Below are 17,243 nucleotides of genomic sequence, written 5' to 3' on the forward strand. Positions count from 1 at the left end.
ACTCCAAAATTTACATGGCCTGAGATGTTGCTTGCTGAAGTATCACATGGAGCTCTTTCGCCTTCCCAAACCAGGATTGCAGAATATATCATCCTTTCTTTAAGAGCTAATCCTTTCATTTATTTCTAAATGCTTCACCATCAGACGGGCACAGTGGTTCACGCCTGTAATCCCAGCACTTTGCGAAGCCGAGGAGGGCGGATCACTTGAGGTCAGGAGTTCGAAATCAGCCTAGCCAACATAGTGAAACCCGGTCTCTACTAAAAATACAAAAATTAGCCAGGTGTAATGGTGGACTCCTATAATCCCAACTACTCGTGAGGCTGAGGCAGGAGAATCGCTTGAACCCGGGAGGCGGAGTGAGCCAAGATTGGGCCACCACATTCCAGCCTGGGCAACAGAGTAAGACTCTGTCTCAAAACAAAAACAAAAACAAACTTCTTCACCATCCTGGAGAGCCCAATGCTCTCACTCTGCCCACTCTTCAGAACCCAGGCACAGAGTGACTGATCAAACTCCCTCCCCATCACTGAGTCTCCACCAGGATTCCTGACTTGTTTCTTCTTAAACGTACTTTAACCTGAGGACAGTACTGCTCAGTAGGATACAACTTTTTACCTACCCATGGCCTGTAACCCTCCTCTCCCTGAAAAGACCAGTCAGCAGCACTGCTGATCTTCCTAACTTTTAGAACATACATCCAGCCCTGACATGTCTTATAAATCATGAAGTTCATCAGCACAAAGACAAACTGAGGAGGCAGGCACTAGGGAGACATGGTCCACCTCATCTTGCATGGTAGCATGAGGGGACAAGAAGAAGCACAGACAGGCCAGGTGTGGTGGCTCATGCCTGTAATCCTAGCACTTTGGGAGGTCAAGGCGGGTGGATCACCTGAGGTCAGCAGTTCGAAACCAGCCTGGCCAGCATGGTGAAACCCTCACTCTACTAAAAATAAAAAAATAAAAAAATAAAAAATAAAAAATGTTAGCCGGGCGTGGTGGCGGGCACCTGTAATCCCAGCTACTTGGGAGGCTGGCATAAGAATCGCTTGAACCCAGGAAGCAAAAGTTGCAGTAAGCAGAGATCACACCACTGCACTCCAGCCTGGGGGACAGAGCGAGACTCCGTCTCAAAAAAAAAAAGGAAGTAGCAGCACAGACAACCCTGGAGGAGGCAACCCAACTCAAGTTTCAATAGATGCTTGGCCTTGAGCAAGTCCCAAACTTTGAACACATGCCCACAGCTGTGGATAGAGCAAAACACCTACCCCATCTATGCCGGAGGATGCCTATGGAGGTCACAGAAGACAAATCACATTGAAAATTGTTCATTACTGTGCAAATTAAAGCCACCAATGACAATTTATAGCATGGCTTCATCAGCATGCTGAAGAGATACACGAGTGGGCTAAAATAAGGCTTATGTGTGCATTTACAGTACATCTTGTTCCCAAAAATATCAAATGAGGTAATATCAAGCCATATGACAGATAAAAACATTTAAAGATCACGCCACCACACACACTAGGCAGAGCTAAGCAAACCACCAGGCTCACATCAACCAGTTGTTTTTTAACGCACCCTAACACTCTGATGGTATCAGAACTGCCTCATTTTTTCATGAGACACTGTCTACCTCTACTGTATAGAGGTATCTAGAGTTTACCATCCACACAGATAAAGATGGGCAGGCAGGGATCTACAAAAGGCTCTAAGAAAAAAATATTCTTAGTGCTACCATAAAAGATTTAAGTATCTATTACCATTCCTGTTTCATTACCTTTTTGGTAACCCGCCACAAAAGGGAGCAGAGAAAGTTAAGGGGAAGGCTTATCAGGAAGTGTTGACACAACGTAAACACGGGCTGTGGGCACCACACCAGGGAAGGAAACCACAATTATACCATTCTTGATTTGGATGCACTTTCACTTTAAAACTTCCAGACGGGAAAGTCAGCAGTGAGATTTGACACTGAAATCTCTAGAACTCACTCCTTCGACAAACCCGTTGAAAGGTGGGAAGGGAGAGCGATCGTCACACTGGAGACAAATCTTAACAGCATTAAAGCTCTCTGTACAGAAAGTTTCCCCTTCACTGCTTTTTTTTTTCCCCCCAGTAACAAAGATGTTGTCAGAAATGACAATTTTTTGTGTCCCCTGATGATGCCTTGCTAGCATTTGGTTATAAGCCATAAAGCAGGAATAATTTCAGCCTGTCAGGAGTCTCGCTAATGCCCAGTTTCCCCCTAGAGAGAATTCCTGTCAAATCTAATGAGAGCTCCAAAGGCCCTCTCTACAATATAATGAGCACTTAGGCCATGCTGGTGATCAGGCGGCAAAAAGCATCAATTTGAGCCTGGCTACACCCTGGGGGCCAGACGTCACCAGTTTTAATAAGAATTATGATTACTAGCTGCACCAAATGCCTCCTCAGAACTTATTATTAATGTGTGACATTCAGAAGGATGTTTTTCAAATGTAAGGCCACTTTAAACTGAATTATAGCACTACTTTGCACACCACTCTAGTTAAGGGTCTGTCAGCATTTCCAATATCAACTAAATTTCAGGGGGCTCAATACCCTACTATGAGGAACATGGTGTCTCTCAGCTTTTCACGTTTTTCAAATTGCTAAGCCAATTATACACAGCATATTATTAATGCATACAGGCTCACGGACGGACAGCATATACCCACAAATGCCTCACGCTGTATAGAAACTCATTAGAAAACTATTCTCACACCATGGTGCTTCTGACCCACTTCACCCCTTCTCCCTACATGATAAAGAAGAGGTCATCCCGCCACATAACCTACAGGAACCCAGAAGAATTACACACCTCTTTTAGCTCCTCCAATAAACCCAGCACCAGCATATAGCATCACACCGAGGGGGTGTTTCCTTGTAAAAGAGTCAATGAGGTTATTAAATCCTTCGAGTTCATGGATTTAAGGAAAAGCTCAGTCTCCTCTTACTCTTCCATAATGTGTTATCCAAAAAAAAAATGCCCTTCAGAGTAATTAAAAAAAAAAAATTAAACGGCCTAGGCCAAGTTTATTTGCATAATTCACTTAAATGACGACAGATGTTAGCCATAGATCTTCTAGCCCATTTACTATCAACAAGTTACAAGTGCCTGAATAAGGCACTAGCCATTGAGAAACACACAAAAACAAAGGCACAAACCCAACATAAAGTAGGCTACCAACTTTGCAAATCATAGTAAAATCTGCATTTTTAAAGGCCCAATTACATTACTAATAAAAGGCCCTGAACATCACAATCTCTTTCCAAACACATATCTGAGAACAGATCTAATGTACACGATAACATTATGAAATCTATGATGAATTAAAAATCAAAGAGTGCAGAGTTACAAAAGCAGAACTCAACTCTGAAACACACTTGCTTAATGAAAGTCTTTGAATATAAGGAAGATCTGAAGGCTGAACTAATCAATTTCTCCACTGTGCCCCAGCCGGTCAGCCATGCTCTTTAATTTAATGAAACAAGGGTTTGAGATGAAATAGCACATATACATCAAGTAAGAATTGTATTGTTGCACTTTGAAATGTGTCCAACTGTGCAACTTCATCTGATGATAATTTTTTAAGAGGCAATCGATTTCTAAAAGACTTATTGTACCAGCGTCTTGATGAAAAAGTGAATGTCAGCATATCTCCAGAATACTTACACCCTGCCATTAATGCTTTCTTTGGCAGACAATGACTACTCAATCGAGGGTCCTTTGGGCTGAGCAATCATTTAGCTTTTCTTCTCTTATGAGGTCCTTAGTGCCTTGTTCCAGCTCAATACTCTTTTTATACACCATTATAGTAGCCATAAGTGTGAATTTTATAGGAACTTGCAAACTCATAGTCATTGCTAGAGCTTTCCAGTCACTAATCTTTTCATGCTTTTAAAACCACTAGGACTGAAGCAACTCCCAACATATGCTCTGGCCATAAAAAGATGCTTTTTTTCACATCCAAACCTGCAATAACTGAGAAATTTTTCAAAAATGTGTTTGCTAATAAGCCACTAATTCTGACTGTTGCTTCAAGCAGACCCAAAGCATAAAGAATACTCCACAGATAGTCATATACCTTGTTTACTATGATTAAAGAAACTCCTGAATACCCTTCTTTCCCCCTACAGGTCCACACGTCCTCGCAAAACAGCACAAAAACAATGCTAAACTCCAACAACTCTATAAGATACCCAGCCCTTTCAAGAGGATAAATCTATACAGGTAAAAAAGTGAACTCAAGTCTCAATTCCTATCTGCCAATAAACAGGCTACTTTATATTTCCAAAACACCTCTCTTTCTCCTAGTCATTTAAACACTCGTAATTATCAGGAAGCAACTCTTGCTGCAGAATACTACCATCAATCCACAGGACAGGAAACCAAGGCAGAAAAATAGCATACAAACCCCCACCCCTAGAGCCCACTACTGAGAACAAAGCCAGTATTATAAAATCATATGAACTGATTTCTCATTTCAGCTTGAAGTTCAACTAAAGCTTACCTGTTTATGCATTTCAATGTTTAATCCATATGACATTTCGTAATACTGTAAAGAGAAAAAAGAATCAAGCATTTCATTAACTCACGTTTTTTATACTCTGCTAACACGTTTGCTAATATCATACGAAAAGGGAAAAAGTCCACTCTTTGATACCTACCATCACGTAGTGCCTCTGCATTTCTGTCTTTTCACTTGCCAGTTTCTCACATTCCAATTTAAGGCTATGAAAACAAAACAGGCAACTTAATGTAAACATTATGTCACTTGTTTTAACATCTGCCTCACATATTTGCACTTCAAGTAAAAACACGGACCAATTTGGAAAAGCCATAAACTATCTAGGTAAACACCCAAAAGCTTTGTCCTTGCATTTAATAGGGAAAAGGAATAATGTGAACAATACAAGGTGTCCATTCAGCTACCATTCTTCTTGGTGCCTATCTGGTTAGAGGACAAGAATGCAAAAAATCTGTCAGAACCTCTAACTGATTCCTCCTCATGGTCATCTGCTCCCTACCTTCCTGCATCAGTTTCTCTGGACTCCACCAAAATCCGGCCCTTGCACAATCTTCACTCTTACGCATAGTCTGTGCCATCTCTGCCAACTCAAACGGTCTCTAGGTTTGAAAATCCTATCTGTTAAGTTACTCCTACAATTGCTGGTCCCTTTCAAAACCTTTAGTTTTTAAATCCCTGCCAAAATATGTCAAGTAGCTACTGCAATAAAGTGGGTTGAAGTTCTCCCTGCTGGGTAAACACGGTGTGTGCAAGTATGCCTCAAGCTGCAGAGATATTATCTACAAGTAGACAAAAGGTCAACAATCAGAAAGCCCCTGACAAAGTAAGAAAATTCACACCCAAGCCACTTCGCCTCATCTGTGTGCTTTTTCTCAAGCATGACAAAAGCAAAAAATGTCAATACAGTTATTTCTGAGTTAGAATCAGGTAAAACTTCATAGCAGCAAGGGAAAGAAACTAACCTTTCTGGGAAGTTCACTATTGGCAGAGGATCTTACAAAAATGTGTAAGTCCTTTGGAGGCAAGCCTCATTACTCGAAGAAACTAAGGCTGAGATGGATATAAATGTGACTCCACTCCCTCATCCTACCCAAACCAACCCGAAATAACGCCAAAGCAGGTGAGCTTTCTTCTGCACTCTTACACCCACCTCCCTCACCATCGCCAATGATGGGCAATGTTAAAAGCATCTAGCCTTCCTTAATGAACTTTGCCTCAAAAACCCAATTTTCCAGTATGGCAAACAGCGATTTCAACATGGCTTTGCTTCCCTGAACCCACACTCCAGGACTGAGACATCGATTGAACCAATGTTTCAACTCAGTCTGTTGAAAAATAAATACATGAAGTGCAAATATTGACGATTCTCATGCAACTTCTAAAGACACGAAAAAGGACTCCCTGGAACAGCAGCAAACCAGCAAAAGGGAAACAATGGGAGGAGGAGGAGACGAGAAGAGGCGGCCCGGGAAGAACCAGGAAAGGGGGTAACTTGAATGACAGGTCTTAACTGAGACTCCACACGCCACCGCCTGGACGCAAGAACTAAGTACAGGCGCCGCCGCCACCCGGCTGGGCGACAAGGGGCACGGGGACGCCCGCGACCACTCGCCTGGCGCGGCCGGACACGCACCTGTGATACTGCGCCTGCAGGAACTGGAATTCCTCTTTAATCCGGTCCAGGGACTCCGGGATAGTGAACTTGAAGGGCTGGCCTGCAGCCTGGTGCGGCGTCTGGGGGCGACCAGCGAGGGGGACCGAGGGACGGGAATGCGGGCGGATGAATAAAGCAGTAAGTCAGAGAAGGAAAGAACGCGTGGGACATAAACAAAAAATAAAGTTAGAAGTGGCTGAAAATGAGGCCCCAAACTCGAGTTTGCCCTTCACTTGGGGGAGGAGAAAGTGGACCCTCCCCGGGCCCCGGCTTCTAAAGAGGCTCGGAAGCTCTTCCCAGTCTCCAGGGCGGATCGCGTTAAGTGCGCCCGGGTCACCAGGCCAACGGGAAGGGGGCTCCCCGGCGGCCGGGGAAGACCAAGCCAGATTGTCGGTGTCGCCGCCCCTTCCCCCACGGGGGCGATAATGACCCCGAGGACCAGAGAAGAAAAACAACTCCTTTTCGCTACCCATTCCCAGAGTCGCCAGGGCCACCTCCAGACGCACCGGAACCGGGGCCGCATTGACATGTAAATAGGCGAGACGAGAAACAAAGGGGGGGGCGCCCTGCCCCCCCTTGGGGAAGGTTGGGGGGATATGGCTGCAGGAGAGAAACCCCAGCCTTCCCCAGCGCCCCTATCCGCTCAGTATAGACGTCAAGTAGGAAGGAGCCCAAAGGGAGGGAGAAAATTCGGAGTTTTGGCCCACTCCCCACCCCAGGAAGAGAGGGCCCCGGCCATCCCCAGCCTTACACCGCGGAGGGCGAGAGGGTCCGCCGGGCCGCAGAAGCCACGAGTCTCCCTACCGCCCCGGAGAAGCGCCTCCCCAACGCTCCTGCCCCCCCACCACCCAGCCGCGCCTCACCGGGTGCCGGCTCTGCGGGAACATCGCTCTGGCGGCGGCCGGGGCTCTGTTCCCCGGCAACTCAATTCTCCGGTCAATTTCCAACTTTAATCCCGCCGAGGAAAATTAAGCCGGGAAGCCAGGCAGAAGCGGGGAGCGCGCTGGCCACGCACGCAGGCGCGCTCGGCCGGGCGCACTGGCCACTCGGCGCCCGCAGCTGCTCCCGCTCCCGCTCCCGTCGGTGCGGGCTCCGGCCCTCAGGGCCACATTGGTGGGCGCCCCAGGCCCAGCTGCTTCGAGAACCTGCGCGGAGACGCCGGGCGCTCGGGGACTGTGCGCAGGGGCAGCGCTCCAACCCCCCGGCCTCAGCCGCCGGGGCGGGGAGGCGGGGGCGCGGTGACTCCGACAGCACTCCCCTCGGCGATCCGCGTGCGCGGCGCCAGTCCTGGGCAAACAAATCCTGACGGGCTGCTTTTCTTTGCTCTTCTCCTGGTCCGCCTTCTCTTCGGGTTTTCCCCGAGGCGGCGGCGGGCGAGATGCAGGTGGCGCGGCGGCCCCCGCTAACCCCACACAAACAAATCCGACGCTTTCGGGGCGACTCCCGCAAGACTCGGCTGCGCCTTCGGCCAGGTGCTCGCAGGCTCCCGGAACGCAAAGGGGAGCGAGGTTGAGGAAGCGGCGGAGGCTCCTGGCCGGGGAGCTAGGGATGACGAGGCGGGGAAAGTGCGGAGGGCGCGCCGGGAGGCGGCTCGGCACGCCCCGTGCGACCAACACTCGGTGTTCTCCGCGGTTGCACAAACCCTCCGGGACCGACGGGGCTACTCCACCGAGAGCAGTCCAGCAACTGCCCGCTGCTCCTCGAGCCAGGGGACCATCAGGGCGCCGCGCCTGGCGCGCACTCGCCCTGCACGGCCGGCTCGGCCGCTCTGGACCCTTCTTCCGAGCCCCTTCTTCCTCGGTCTTCTTTCTTTCCTTCTTTTACCTTCTAGTGCTTCTCCGCAAAGGGCGCTCCAGCCCGCTGCAAAGTTCTCTCACCACCCGAGGGACGACATCCACGAGATGGTGGGGAAAACAGCAGGGGTGCGCTCCGCCAATCGGCCAGCCTACCCGGCGGCAAACTCTGCGGGCGAGTCCGGAGTAGTCACAGCGGTGGGGCTAGCGGGGATTTTGGTCGCCGCGGGACGACGGAGGTCCGGGCTGGTGGCGCGGGTCCCGCCCGGCCGTGCGAGGGTGGGGTGGCGCAGTCGGCTGCCTCCGGGACGCGGGGCACGGAGTACCCGCCGCTGCTGCTGCTGCTCCTGCAGCCGCCGCTCCCACCGCCGCCGCCGCCGCCCGCGCCTCTCGCGCCGGTTACATTAACACGCGGTTTCACACTCCGGAGCTAACCAGCGCCGGCCCCGCCCAGCCCCGCTCGGGCGGGGGGCGCGAGCGCCGAGCCTGCGGGGGACGTGGGCCCGGGAGGTTGCCGGGGGGGGGGGGGCAGGAGGCCCTCATCAGCCAATCGCGTGCGCTGCACCCAACGTGGGGCGCTGACGCGCGCCTCCCCGGAGCCTATGGCAGCGCAGCGCCGGACGGGCCGTTCTCCCTCCCCCGTCCTCTCGCTTCCTTCTCCGCGGTCTCCTCGGTCTCCCCTCCCACCCCGGCCCCTCCTCCGTCAGCCGCGTCCTCCCGGGCTTGGTGAGGAACTGTTCCTGGAGGAGCCGCGGGACGGCAAAACCATCCAATGGGAAGAGGCGATTCGCGGAGATTGGCACTGAAGATGGGAAGGTCGGTGGGAAGGAGAGCGGCGGGGCTGGGCTGTCAATCAAAGTAACGTGGGGCTGGCTAGAGAGCGCGCAGGAGCGCGCTAGCTGGAGGGACTGGAGAGCGTGCAGCCGAGGAAGCTGGGGGCTCGAGTTAGCAAAAATCCTGCCACTTGCTCACTTTTCCCTTTAATGAAAATCCTCAGATCTAAGTGAAAGTAACTCAAAGACTAGCTGCGTAGTTTCTTATTGGAGGCGGAGGGGGGGGTTTGGTAATTCCAGCAAATGTGTTTTTCAGTGCTGGACCCCCTTATTTGATGCTATTCTGAAAGTGAGGCCACATTCAAAAATACATCTGACGTTTGTTTTTCCTTGAGCTGCCTTTTTACGGATGTACGAGAGGGAGTGGACTGTGCACTTAGTTGGAAATGCGTAAATGAGCAACGGCACGGTTGGCGTAGGTACACCAGCCGCAGAGACGACTATGATGTCCTCCCCCCCCCCCCCCCCTCTTTGCACCCAAAGTGGTAGGATTTGGTTTTTATTGCAGGATTTCAAGCCTCTTTGCAAAAAGATCGTCCTGCCCCGTTTGGCGGGAAGGATTCCCAGGGTGCTGCCAGAACAAGGCACGCGTGTCCGCAGACGAGACGCTTTGCCAGGGGCGTGAAATGCCAGGTCTTCGTCTTAAAAGTCCAGACTTCGCTGTTAGGAGAGGAGGGGAACGGCTGAGGTTTTTAGAAGCCTCTCAGCTACAAGACCACGAGTCTGTTTCCAATTCCTGGGAACAAAGAGAGACAATGTAATAAACCAGCACTGAGACTTGAAAAACCTGTCCCGCGCACCCCACCCCCATAGTCTGGGTGGTGCTCCTGAACTGAGCTGTGTGAAGAGCTAAATGGGAAGAGTTAGGTAAATGACGTGGCTAAGGTTCTTATGAAGTGGAACTTGAGTTAAAAGGGATTTTGAGATTGTAATAATCAAGACATGCTGTATAATTAATGCTGAGAGTCTTCGGTTTTTGTGTATGTCTCTAAATACACCCACAGCAGAAAACCGTCAGTATTGCTGCATTTATACTTTTGTTTGAAGAACAGTCCAATGGAGCTACTTCCACATGAGCAGTGAGTGAATAATGCTGGTTTAGCCAAACGGTGGTAACTTTTTCTATAAGGGCACATCTTGGACAAGTATTTATCTTATGTTGGAAACTAGTTAAGTTTTTGGTATTAATAACCCCCACGTTCCCATTATTTTACTTTCAAGAGCCTTATGGGAAGCAGCTTATTTAAAGAGACATACATTTTATTTAAAGATGTGCTTTTACAGAGATCTTTTTCTTGAAATAGTTTTAGAAGTTGTTTTAGATAATAAATTTCACTTGTAGAGTTGTTTTTAAATATGTATGATATTGATTTGTCTATAATTGCGTCACTCCCAAATATCAATTATAAATGAAAAATAAAAAAGCGATTTTAGCCTGTCTGTGCGAAGCCATAGTAAATTCTTTTTTTTTTTTTTTTTTTTTTTTGAGACGGAGTCTCGCTCTGTCGCCCAGGCTGGAGTGCAGTGGCCGGATCTCAGCTCACTGCAAGCTGCGCCTCCCGGTTTACGCCCTTCTCCTGCCTCAGCCTCCGGGTAGCTGGGACTACAGGCGCCCGCCACCGCGCCCGGCTAGTTTTTTGTATTTTTTTAGTAGAGACGGGGTTTCACCATGTTAGCCAGGATGGTCTCGATCTCCTGACCTTGTGATCCGCCCGTCTCGGCCTCCCAAAGTGCTGGGATTACAGGCTTGAGCCACCGCGCCCGGCCTGCCATAGTAAATTCTTAAACAAGTTGGGCATTGTAGCTTTGTGGTGTTCTCATTAAGTACAGTTGGAAGGCGGCTGTATTATTCATTTCGCTAACATGGAGAACAAAAAAGAAGAAAGTACTGCCTCACTTTCTTTGGTTAAATTTGGTGATGATGAGAGTTTTGCTCGACATACAGGACTTTTTGGAATCATAGGACCCCAGGGCCTTTAGCAACCTGTTTTCCTCGAAATCATCTAATGTACGACCCACATATTCCAGTCTGCAGCCAGTTCATCCCATATCAGCTCCAGGACTGGATAGAAAGTGCTTGGATGCCACAAGTATGCTTGTATACATGCTGTGACAACTGGAGCAACTGATACTCCTCCGCAGCTTACCCAGGCTTTACGTGGTGCCTGTATCTTGAATAACGGGCACACTCTCATTAAGTTTAAACAGAGCCATTAAAATATGCTTTGAGACGGGGCAAAAGTGTTGCTGCTTCTCCTTTCCCCACCCCGCTGCCCTCAAAATCAATTCTAAGGCATCTTTAAATGTCCTCTAATGTATCTACTCACAGACAATGTGTCTGCTCACCATATTTCCCAGTTTGCCATGAGTAAACACTGGAAATTCTCTTTTAACTAGTCTTTCCTTGCCAATAGAATTTGAAACACCAGGCCTTCTGACTTCCTTATAATGTAGTATCTATAGTATCTACAGATCATTATGAATTTAAAATTGGAAGGCCTTTAATTGTGTGCATAATAATGGTTGGTTTTGGTTTTTGAAGCCTTTTCTTCCCATTTAGAGCATTGTCTGTCAGAGTGGGTAAAAGGCTCTGCCCTTTTCAAGGTCATATTTTCTCCATGATTGTCATGCTGTAATAATTATACTACAAAACTCTCATCAAACTGCATTACAAATGATGGTGTTTAAACAGTCGAGTAGCTTTAATCTTATGTTTTAAATAAATAATATATGTGCAGATTGCCTACAGCCTGTTTAAAAGAAAATAGTTCTCCTTATGAAATCTATAATTTTGGTCTTCCATTTAAAGCCTGTTAACCGTAATCTTCTTTACCTTTAACATTCGTATGTCAATGATGTTTTTACGTGAAATGTATGATGCTTCCACTGGAAATTTTCTCTGAAAAACACAGTACCCTTTTTGTGCTCTGCAGAGAAACAGAAAGATTGTCAGCTTGTTCATTTTCTTTTGATGTATATGTGGGTATATTCCCATTCATTTGTTGCTTATTATCAAATGTTCAACTCAGCAATAGCCTAAGTAATTGCCAAAGCTAGATGTTATCTAGTACAGATACTAAACAAAATAGGAAAAGTTATGGATGCTGATTGTAGCAACTAGACATCTTTTAAATCTATTACTTTTTTATTTGAAATCATAATTGTAATTTTTTTTTTTTTTTTTTTTTTTTTTTTTGGAGACGGAGTCTCCCTCTGTCCCCCAGGCTGAAGTGCAATGGCACCATCTCAGCTCACTGCAACCTCTGCCTCTTGGGTTCAAGATTCTCTTGCCTCAGCCTCCCCAGTAGCTGGGACTACAGGCATGTGCCACAACACCCGGCTAATTTTTGTATTTTTAGTACAGATGGGGTTTCACCATGTTGGCCAGGCTGGTCTCGAACTCCTGACCTCGTGATCTGCCTGCCTCAGCCTCCCAAAGTGCTGGGATTACAGGCATGAGCCACCACGCCTGGCTAATAATTATAGTTTTTATTTTATTTATTTATTTATTTATTTTTTTGAGGCGGAGTCTCGCTCTGTCGCCCAGCCTGGAGTGCAGTGGCCGGATCTCAGCTCACTGCAAGCTCCGCCTCACGGGTTTACGCCATTCTCCTGCCTCAGCCTCCCGAGTAGCTGGGACTACAGGCGCCCGCCACCTCGCCCGGCTAGTTTTTGTATTTTTAGTAGAGACGGGGTTTCACCGTGTTAGCCAGGATGGTCTCGATCTCCTGACCTCGTGATCCGCCCGTCTCAGCCTCCCAAAGTGCTGGGATTACAGGCTTGAGCCACCGCGCCCGGCAATAATTACAGTTTTTAAAAGACCACTTTTGTTGTGTTCTCTTCATTTTAGCTGAGAATTATTGCTAATTTCCTCATTTGATTTTTTTTTTTTTTTTTTTTTTTTTTTTTGAGTCAGAGTCTCTGTCACCCAGGCTGGAGTGCAGTGGTTGTGATCTCAGCTCATTGCAACCTCCACCTCCCAGGTTCAAGCGATTCATGTGCCTCAGTCTCCTGAGCATCTGGGATAACAGGTGTGCACCACTACGCCCGGCTAATTTTTCTATTTTTAGTGGAGACAGGGTTTCACCATGTTGGCCAGTCTGGTCTCGAACTTCTAACACCAGGTGATCCGACCGCCTCGGCCTCCCAAAGTGCCAGGATTACAGGAGTGAGCCACCCCGCCCCACGTTTTCTTTTTCTTTTTTTTTAATTGAGAGTTTTTTTAAACCTAAGAATGTAAGGTCCAGAAGAATTGTTCCCAGCATTGCTTTGTAATCTTTTTCTCCCCCACCCCTTGACCAAAGAAAAGGGCAAGATGGACGTGGAGGTGGAGGGAAGAAGGCAGAGAAGGAAAAAAAAAATCAGTAGCAGATCCATGCAGCAGTAAAACCTCAAATAAAATCACTTCCAAAGAATCTCTTGCGGTTTCACACAATATGGTAAAATTAGGGATTGCAGGAAACCAACTAAATTAAACTGGGAGCATTTGAAGAGAAATGAGCAGACTTTATGAAAATGACACATTGACTGACCAGTATGCTTTTTTATCAACAATTTCTTTGTTAAGACGAAGATCAAAGGAACCTGCATATGTTTTCATTTTGTTCTAACTAGAAAATTACATCCAGATGTTTAATAGGCATTTGGTTAGTTTTTCAGCATTGATTAGATATGTTGGTTCTGTTTGCTTACAAGTGCAGCCGGATCATTAGCTAATGCAAAGAAATGTTTGCTGTGAGTTGCTAATTAGGGCTTTTGGAAACCCTCCATGCTCAAGAACAATTTGTACAGTGGCCAGAAGAACTTGTGGGACTTGGGGAAGTTGTTCTCCCTTCTCTGTCAGAGTGGGGAGAAGCAGACAGTCCTATTCCCTAATCTCCGTTTGCCTAGGGGGATTGCGATGAGATCCTCAAGGATTGGAGTGCAAATAAATTAGGAAGAGACCACACAGGCGCTCCCAAACACGGAGAGATAAATGTTCTCTTTCTGGAACCACCACTGTGCGGTCTTTTGAGGTGGGGGGAGCGAACATCTAAAATGCTGGATATTAACATGTGGAAGATGCTTGGTGCTAATGTTATCAAATACACAGCATTTGTAAGTATACTTTAGAGACAGATGGGAAAGCCCTTTATGATAAACGAGTGTACTTGAATTCATTACTGTAGTACTTATAATTAAAAATGTCTCCTTTGCAATTTCAGTACTTTCACAGGATACGAGAGACCAAGCTTGGGAACTAGAAGGCTGGGGAGAGCGAAAGGAGTGAGGGAGAGGAATTTTGGAAGCCAGGGTGAGCCTGGGAGGAAATGCAGTGTTTACTTTCACAGCCCACCCATTCGTTTACCTTGTTAAAGCCCCAGAACTTGTACAAGATTAGCTATTCACTCAGTATTCAAATAAACTGTTTGGGAATTTGAGGAACCAGGCGGATAAACTTCTTAGCCCACCAATCACGTTTTTAAAAATCCTTGACTGTGTCTGAGGCCTGCAGAAGAACGCCACCTCAGCTGCGGCCGAACTTTTGTTTATTTAAGTCTATATTTCGAGAAAGATGTCAGTCCAAAATAGCATGTGTTTAGAAGCAATCATAGGAGTGCAGATATAAATCCCATTGCACCATGTTTTTCTGCCTATTAATGCCCCTTCTACTCCTAAGTCTGTTTATATCTCCCCCCCCCCCCCCGCCGCCCCCCACAAGGGAGTCTTGCTCTGTCACCCAGGCTGGAGTGTAGTGGTGCAATCTTGGCTCACTGCAACCTCCGCCTCCCAAGTGCAAGCAATTCTCCTGCCTCAGCCTCCCGAGTAACTGGGATTACAGGCACCCACCACCACACCCGGCTAATTTTTGTATTTTTTGTAGAGACAAGGTTTCACCGTGTTGGCCAGGCTGATCTCGAACTCCTGACCCCATGATCTGCCTGCCTTGGCCTCCCAAAGTGCTGGGATTACAGGCGTGAGCCACCACACCCGACCAAGTCTATTTACAACTAATGCACATGTACGGCACACTCCTATGTGTTAATGTTACCTGATTAATTTGGGATTTTCACACTAATAGGATATATTCATGATTAGTTTCTTTGAAGTAGTTCAAGCAGACAGCCTTTCTGCCAGAGCTTTCCCTGTCTACCAACGAGATGCCCCAGAAAAGCAAGAACAGTATTTTGGGGCTTGATGAAACACTGCCTGGAGTTCAGACCATAATAAAAGATCTCAGTGAAGTTTGCCCCCCCCCCCCCCTTTTTTTTTTTTTTTCTTTTTGTGACGGAGTCTAGCTCTGTTGCCCAGGCTGGAGTGCAGTGGTGCAGTGGCGCCATCTCAGCTCACTGCAACCTCAGCCTCCGGGGTTCACACCATTCTCCTGCCTCAGCCTCCCAAGTTGCTGGGATTACAGGCGCCCGCCACCACGACCGGCTAATTTTATGTATTTTTAGTAGAGACGGGGTTTCACCATGTTAGCCAGGATGGTCTCAATCTCCTGAGCTCGTGATCCGCCCACCTCAGCCTCCCAAAGTATTGGGATTATAGGCGTGAGCCACTGTGCCCAACCTCCTTTTTATTAACCTGTTCTAAAGTCTGAGAAAAGTTGGGATCATACTTTTTTTTTAATTCATTCAGTTTAGCATTTAGCTTGACTGAAGCTGAAGAGCATTTGGTAGACAAAAGAAAAAAGTAAAGGAAGCACCTTTGATGCTCCTTCCTACATATTCACATAACAAGAGGCGGACCAGGGCCCCTTAACATTCTCTGCCGAGCCGCGTTTGCTGCAGGCCTAGGACTTGCTGGGAAATCAACTTTAAACCGAGACATCTTTCCTTTCCTTTAAACGCTTTCACTTTGGCAGTATCATTTAAATAACTTTTCTTCCCGAAGCTAGCCATATCATTGAAGGGTTAAAACTTGAGTTCAACTAATTGATGATCTCTAGATGCTCTTCACAGCTGAGGGCAGGTGAACTCTGGGGATGTGAGGGGACTAGAGTGCAAGATATTCCAGATACCTTCACGTTTCCAGAATGGAAAGTTTAAGTCTAGATGAGCAAGTTAAATGGAATAAATACAGAATGCTGGGACATTCTACAAGACAGCTAGCCTGAGCTATTTAAAAAGTTAATGTTGAGAGAGACAGAGAGGAGAGAAGTGGGGAAGGACTATTCCTTAAAAACAAAGATATATAATGAAAATGCAATGTGTGAATCTTTATTGGCTCCTGGATTTAAAAAAAAAAAAAAAACATGCAAGATGTCTTGGGCAACTTTAATTTGGACTGGATATTTATAGATAGTATAGAATTAGGGTTGTCTTTTTTTTGAGTTAGAGTATTGTGGTTATTTTGGAGGATGTTATTCTGAGAAGATAAATGGTGAAACATGCAACTTCAAATAACACCCGCAACTGCAAATAAGAAGTGTATGTAGAGAGAGAAAAAGAAAGCGAATTTGGCAATGTGTTAACCATTACAGAATTTCAGGATAATGTCTATAGCTATTCATTTTACTATTCTTTCAGTATTTCTATGTTTGAAAATTTTTAATGATGAAAAGTCTGGGAAAATAATTCTAGGTTCATTGTCTACATCTCTTTTTTTTTTTTCATGTATTATAATGGAATTCACTTCATAGTTAAAAGATTTACTTGTAATGTTTCTAGTAAAAAAAAAAAAAAAAGTATGAGGCAAGCCACGGTGCTCACGCCTGTAATCCCAGCACTCTGGGAGGCTGATGCTGGTGCATCACGAAGTCAGTTCAAGACCAGCCTGGCCAACATGGTGAAACCCCAAGACCAGCCTGGCCAACATGGTGAAACCCCATCACTACTAAAAATACAAAGAATTAGCTGGGTGTGGTGGCGGGTGCCTGTAATCCCAGCTACTCGGGAGGCTGAGGCAGGAGAATTGCTTGAACCCGGGAGGCAGAGGTTGCAGTGAACCAAGGTCGTGCTACTGTACTCCAGCTTGGCTGACAGAGCAAGACTCCATCTCAGAAAAAAATATATATACGAAATATACGTATATATATATACGAAAAATACGTATATATATATATGAAAAAATGATTTTTTTCCCCTGATCGTGGGAAAACTGTCATACTAATAACCAAAGTATTACCCAGTGCTTTTGCTCTGGATCTTTTAGTAGTTCTATTATTTACGCTATTTTATTTTTGTTTGATTTTCTTCAGGAGTCCCAAATGTCCATTAGTTACCAATTAATATAAAATGAAAATCTTTAAATACATTAGGGCATTACATTAACAATCCTCTAAAGCATTGTTTTATGATCCATAAATCTCAGAATCACCAGAAAATCTGTTTTAAAATAAAGAGGAAAACTGTTTTATGTTAAGAATAAGGATGCCGGGCGCGGTGGCTCAAGCCTGTAATCCCAGCACTTTGGGAGGCCGAGACGGG

General features: G+C 46.4%; 1 protein-coding gene across 10 annotated transcripts in view; it reads right to left on the reverse strand.

Annotated features, from left to right (window-relative positions):
- TLE1 (TLE family member 1, transcriptional corepressor) overlaps window positions 1-8,507 on the reverse strand; it is a 105,166-nt gene extending 96,659 nt beyond the window's left edge. For 6 of the 10 annotated variants that reach the window (XM_023213359.2, XM_023213356.2, XM_023213361.2 and 3 more), the window contains exons 1-4: window positions 7,070-7,208; window positions 6,186-6,286; window positions 4,692-4,755; window positions 4,535-4,579 (exon numbers count right to left, since the gene is read on the reverse strand). In XM_023213359.2, the coding sequence (XP_023069127.1) occupies window positions 4,535-4,579; window positions 4,692-4,755; window positions 6,186-6,286; window positions 7,070-7,093 (234 nt within the window). In that variant the 5' untranslated portion in view covers window positions 7,094-7,208. Of the gene's footprint in view, window positions 1-4,534; window positions 4,580-4,691; window positions 4,756-6,185; window positions 6,287-7,069 lie in introns of all 10 variants that reach the window. The other 4 variants (XM_023213358.2, XM_023213352.2, XM_023213351.1 and 1 more) reach the window with 3 other exon arrangements.
- Window positions 8,508-17,243: the final 8,736 nt, after the last annotated feature.

The sequence above is a fragment of the Piliocolobus tephrosceles genome, chromosome 14 (assembly GCF_002776525.5).
Source record: "Piliocolobus tephrosceles isolate RC106 chromosome 14, ASM277652v3, whole genome shotgun sequence".
NCBI lineage: Eukaryota > Metazoa > Chordata > Mammalia > Primates > Cercopithecidae > Piliocolobus > Piliocolobus tephrosceles.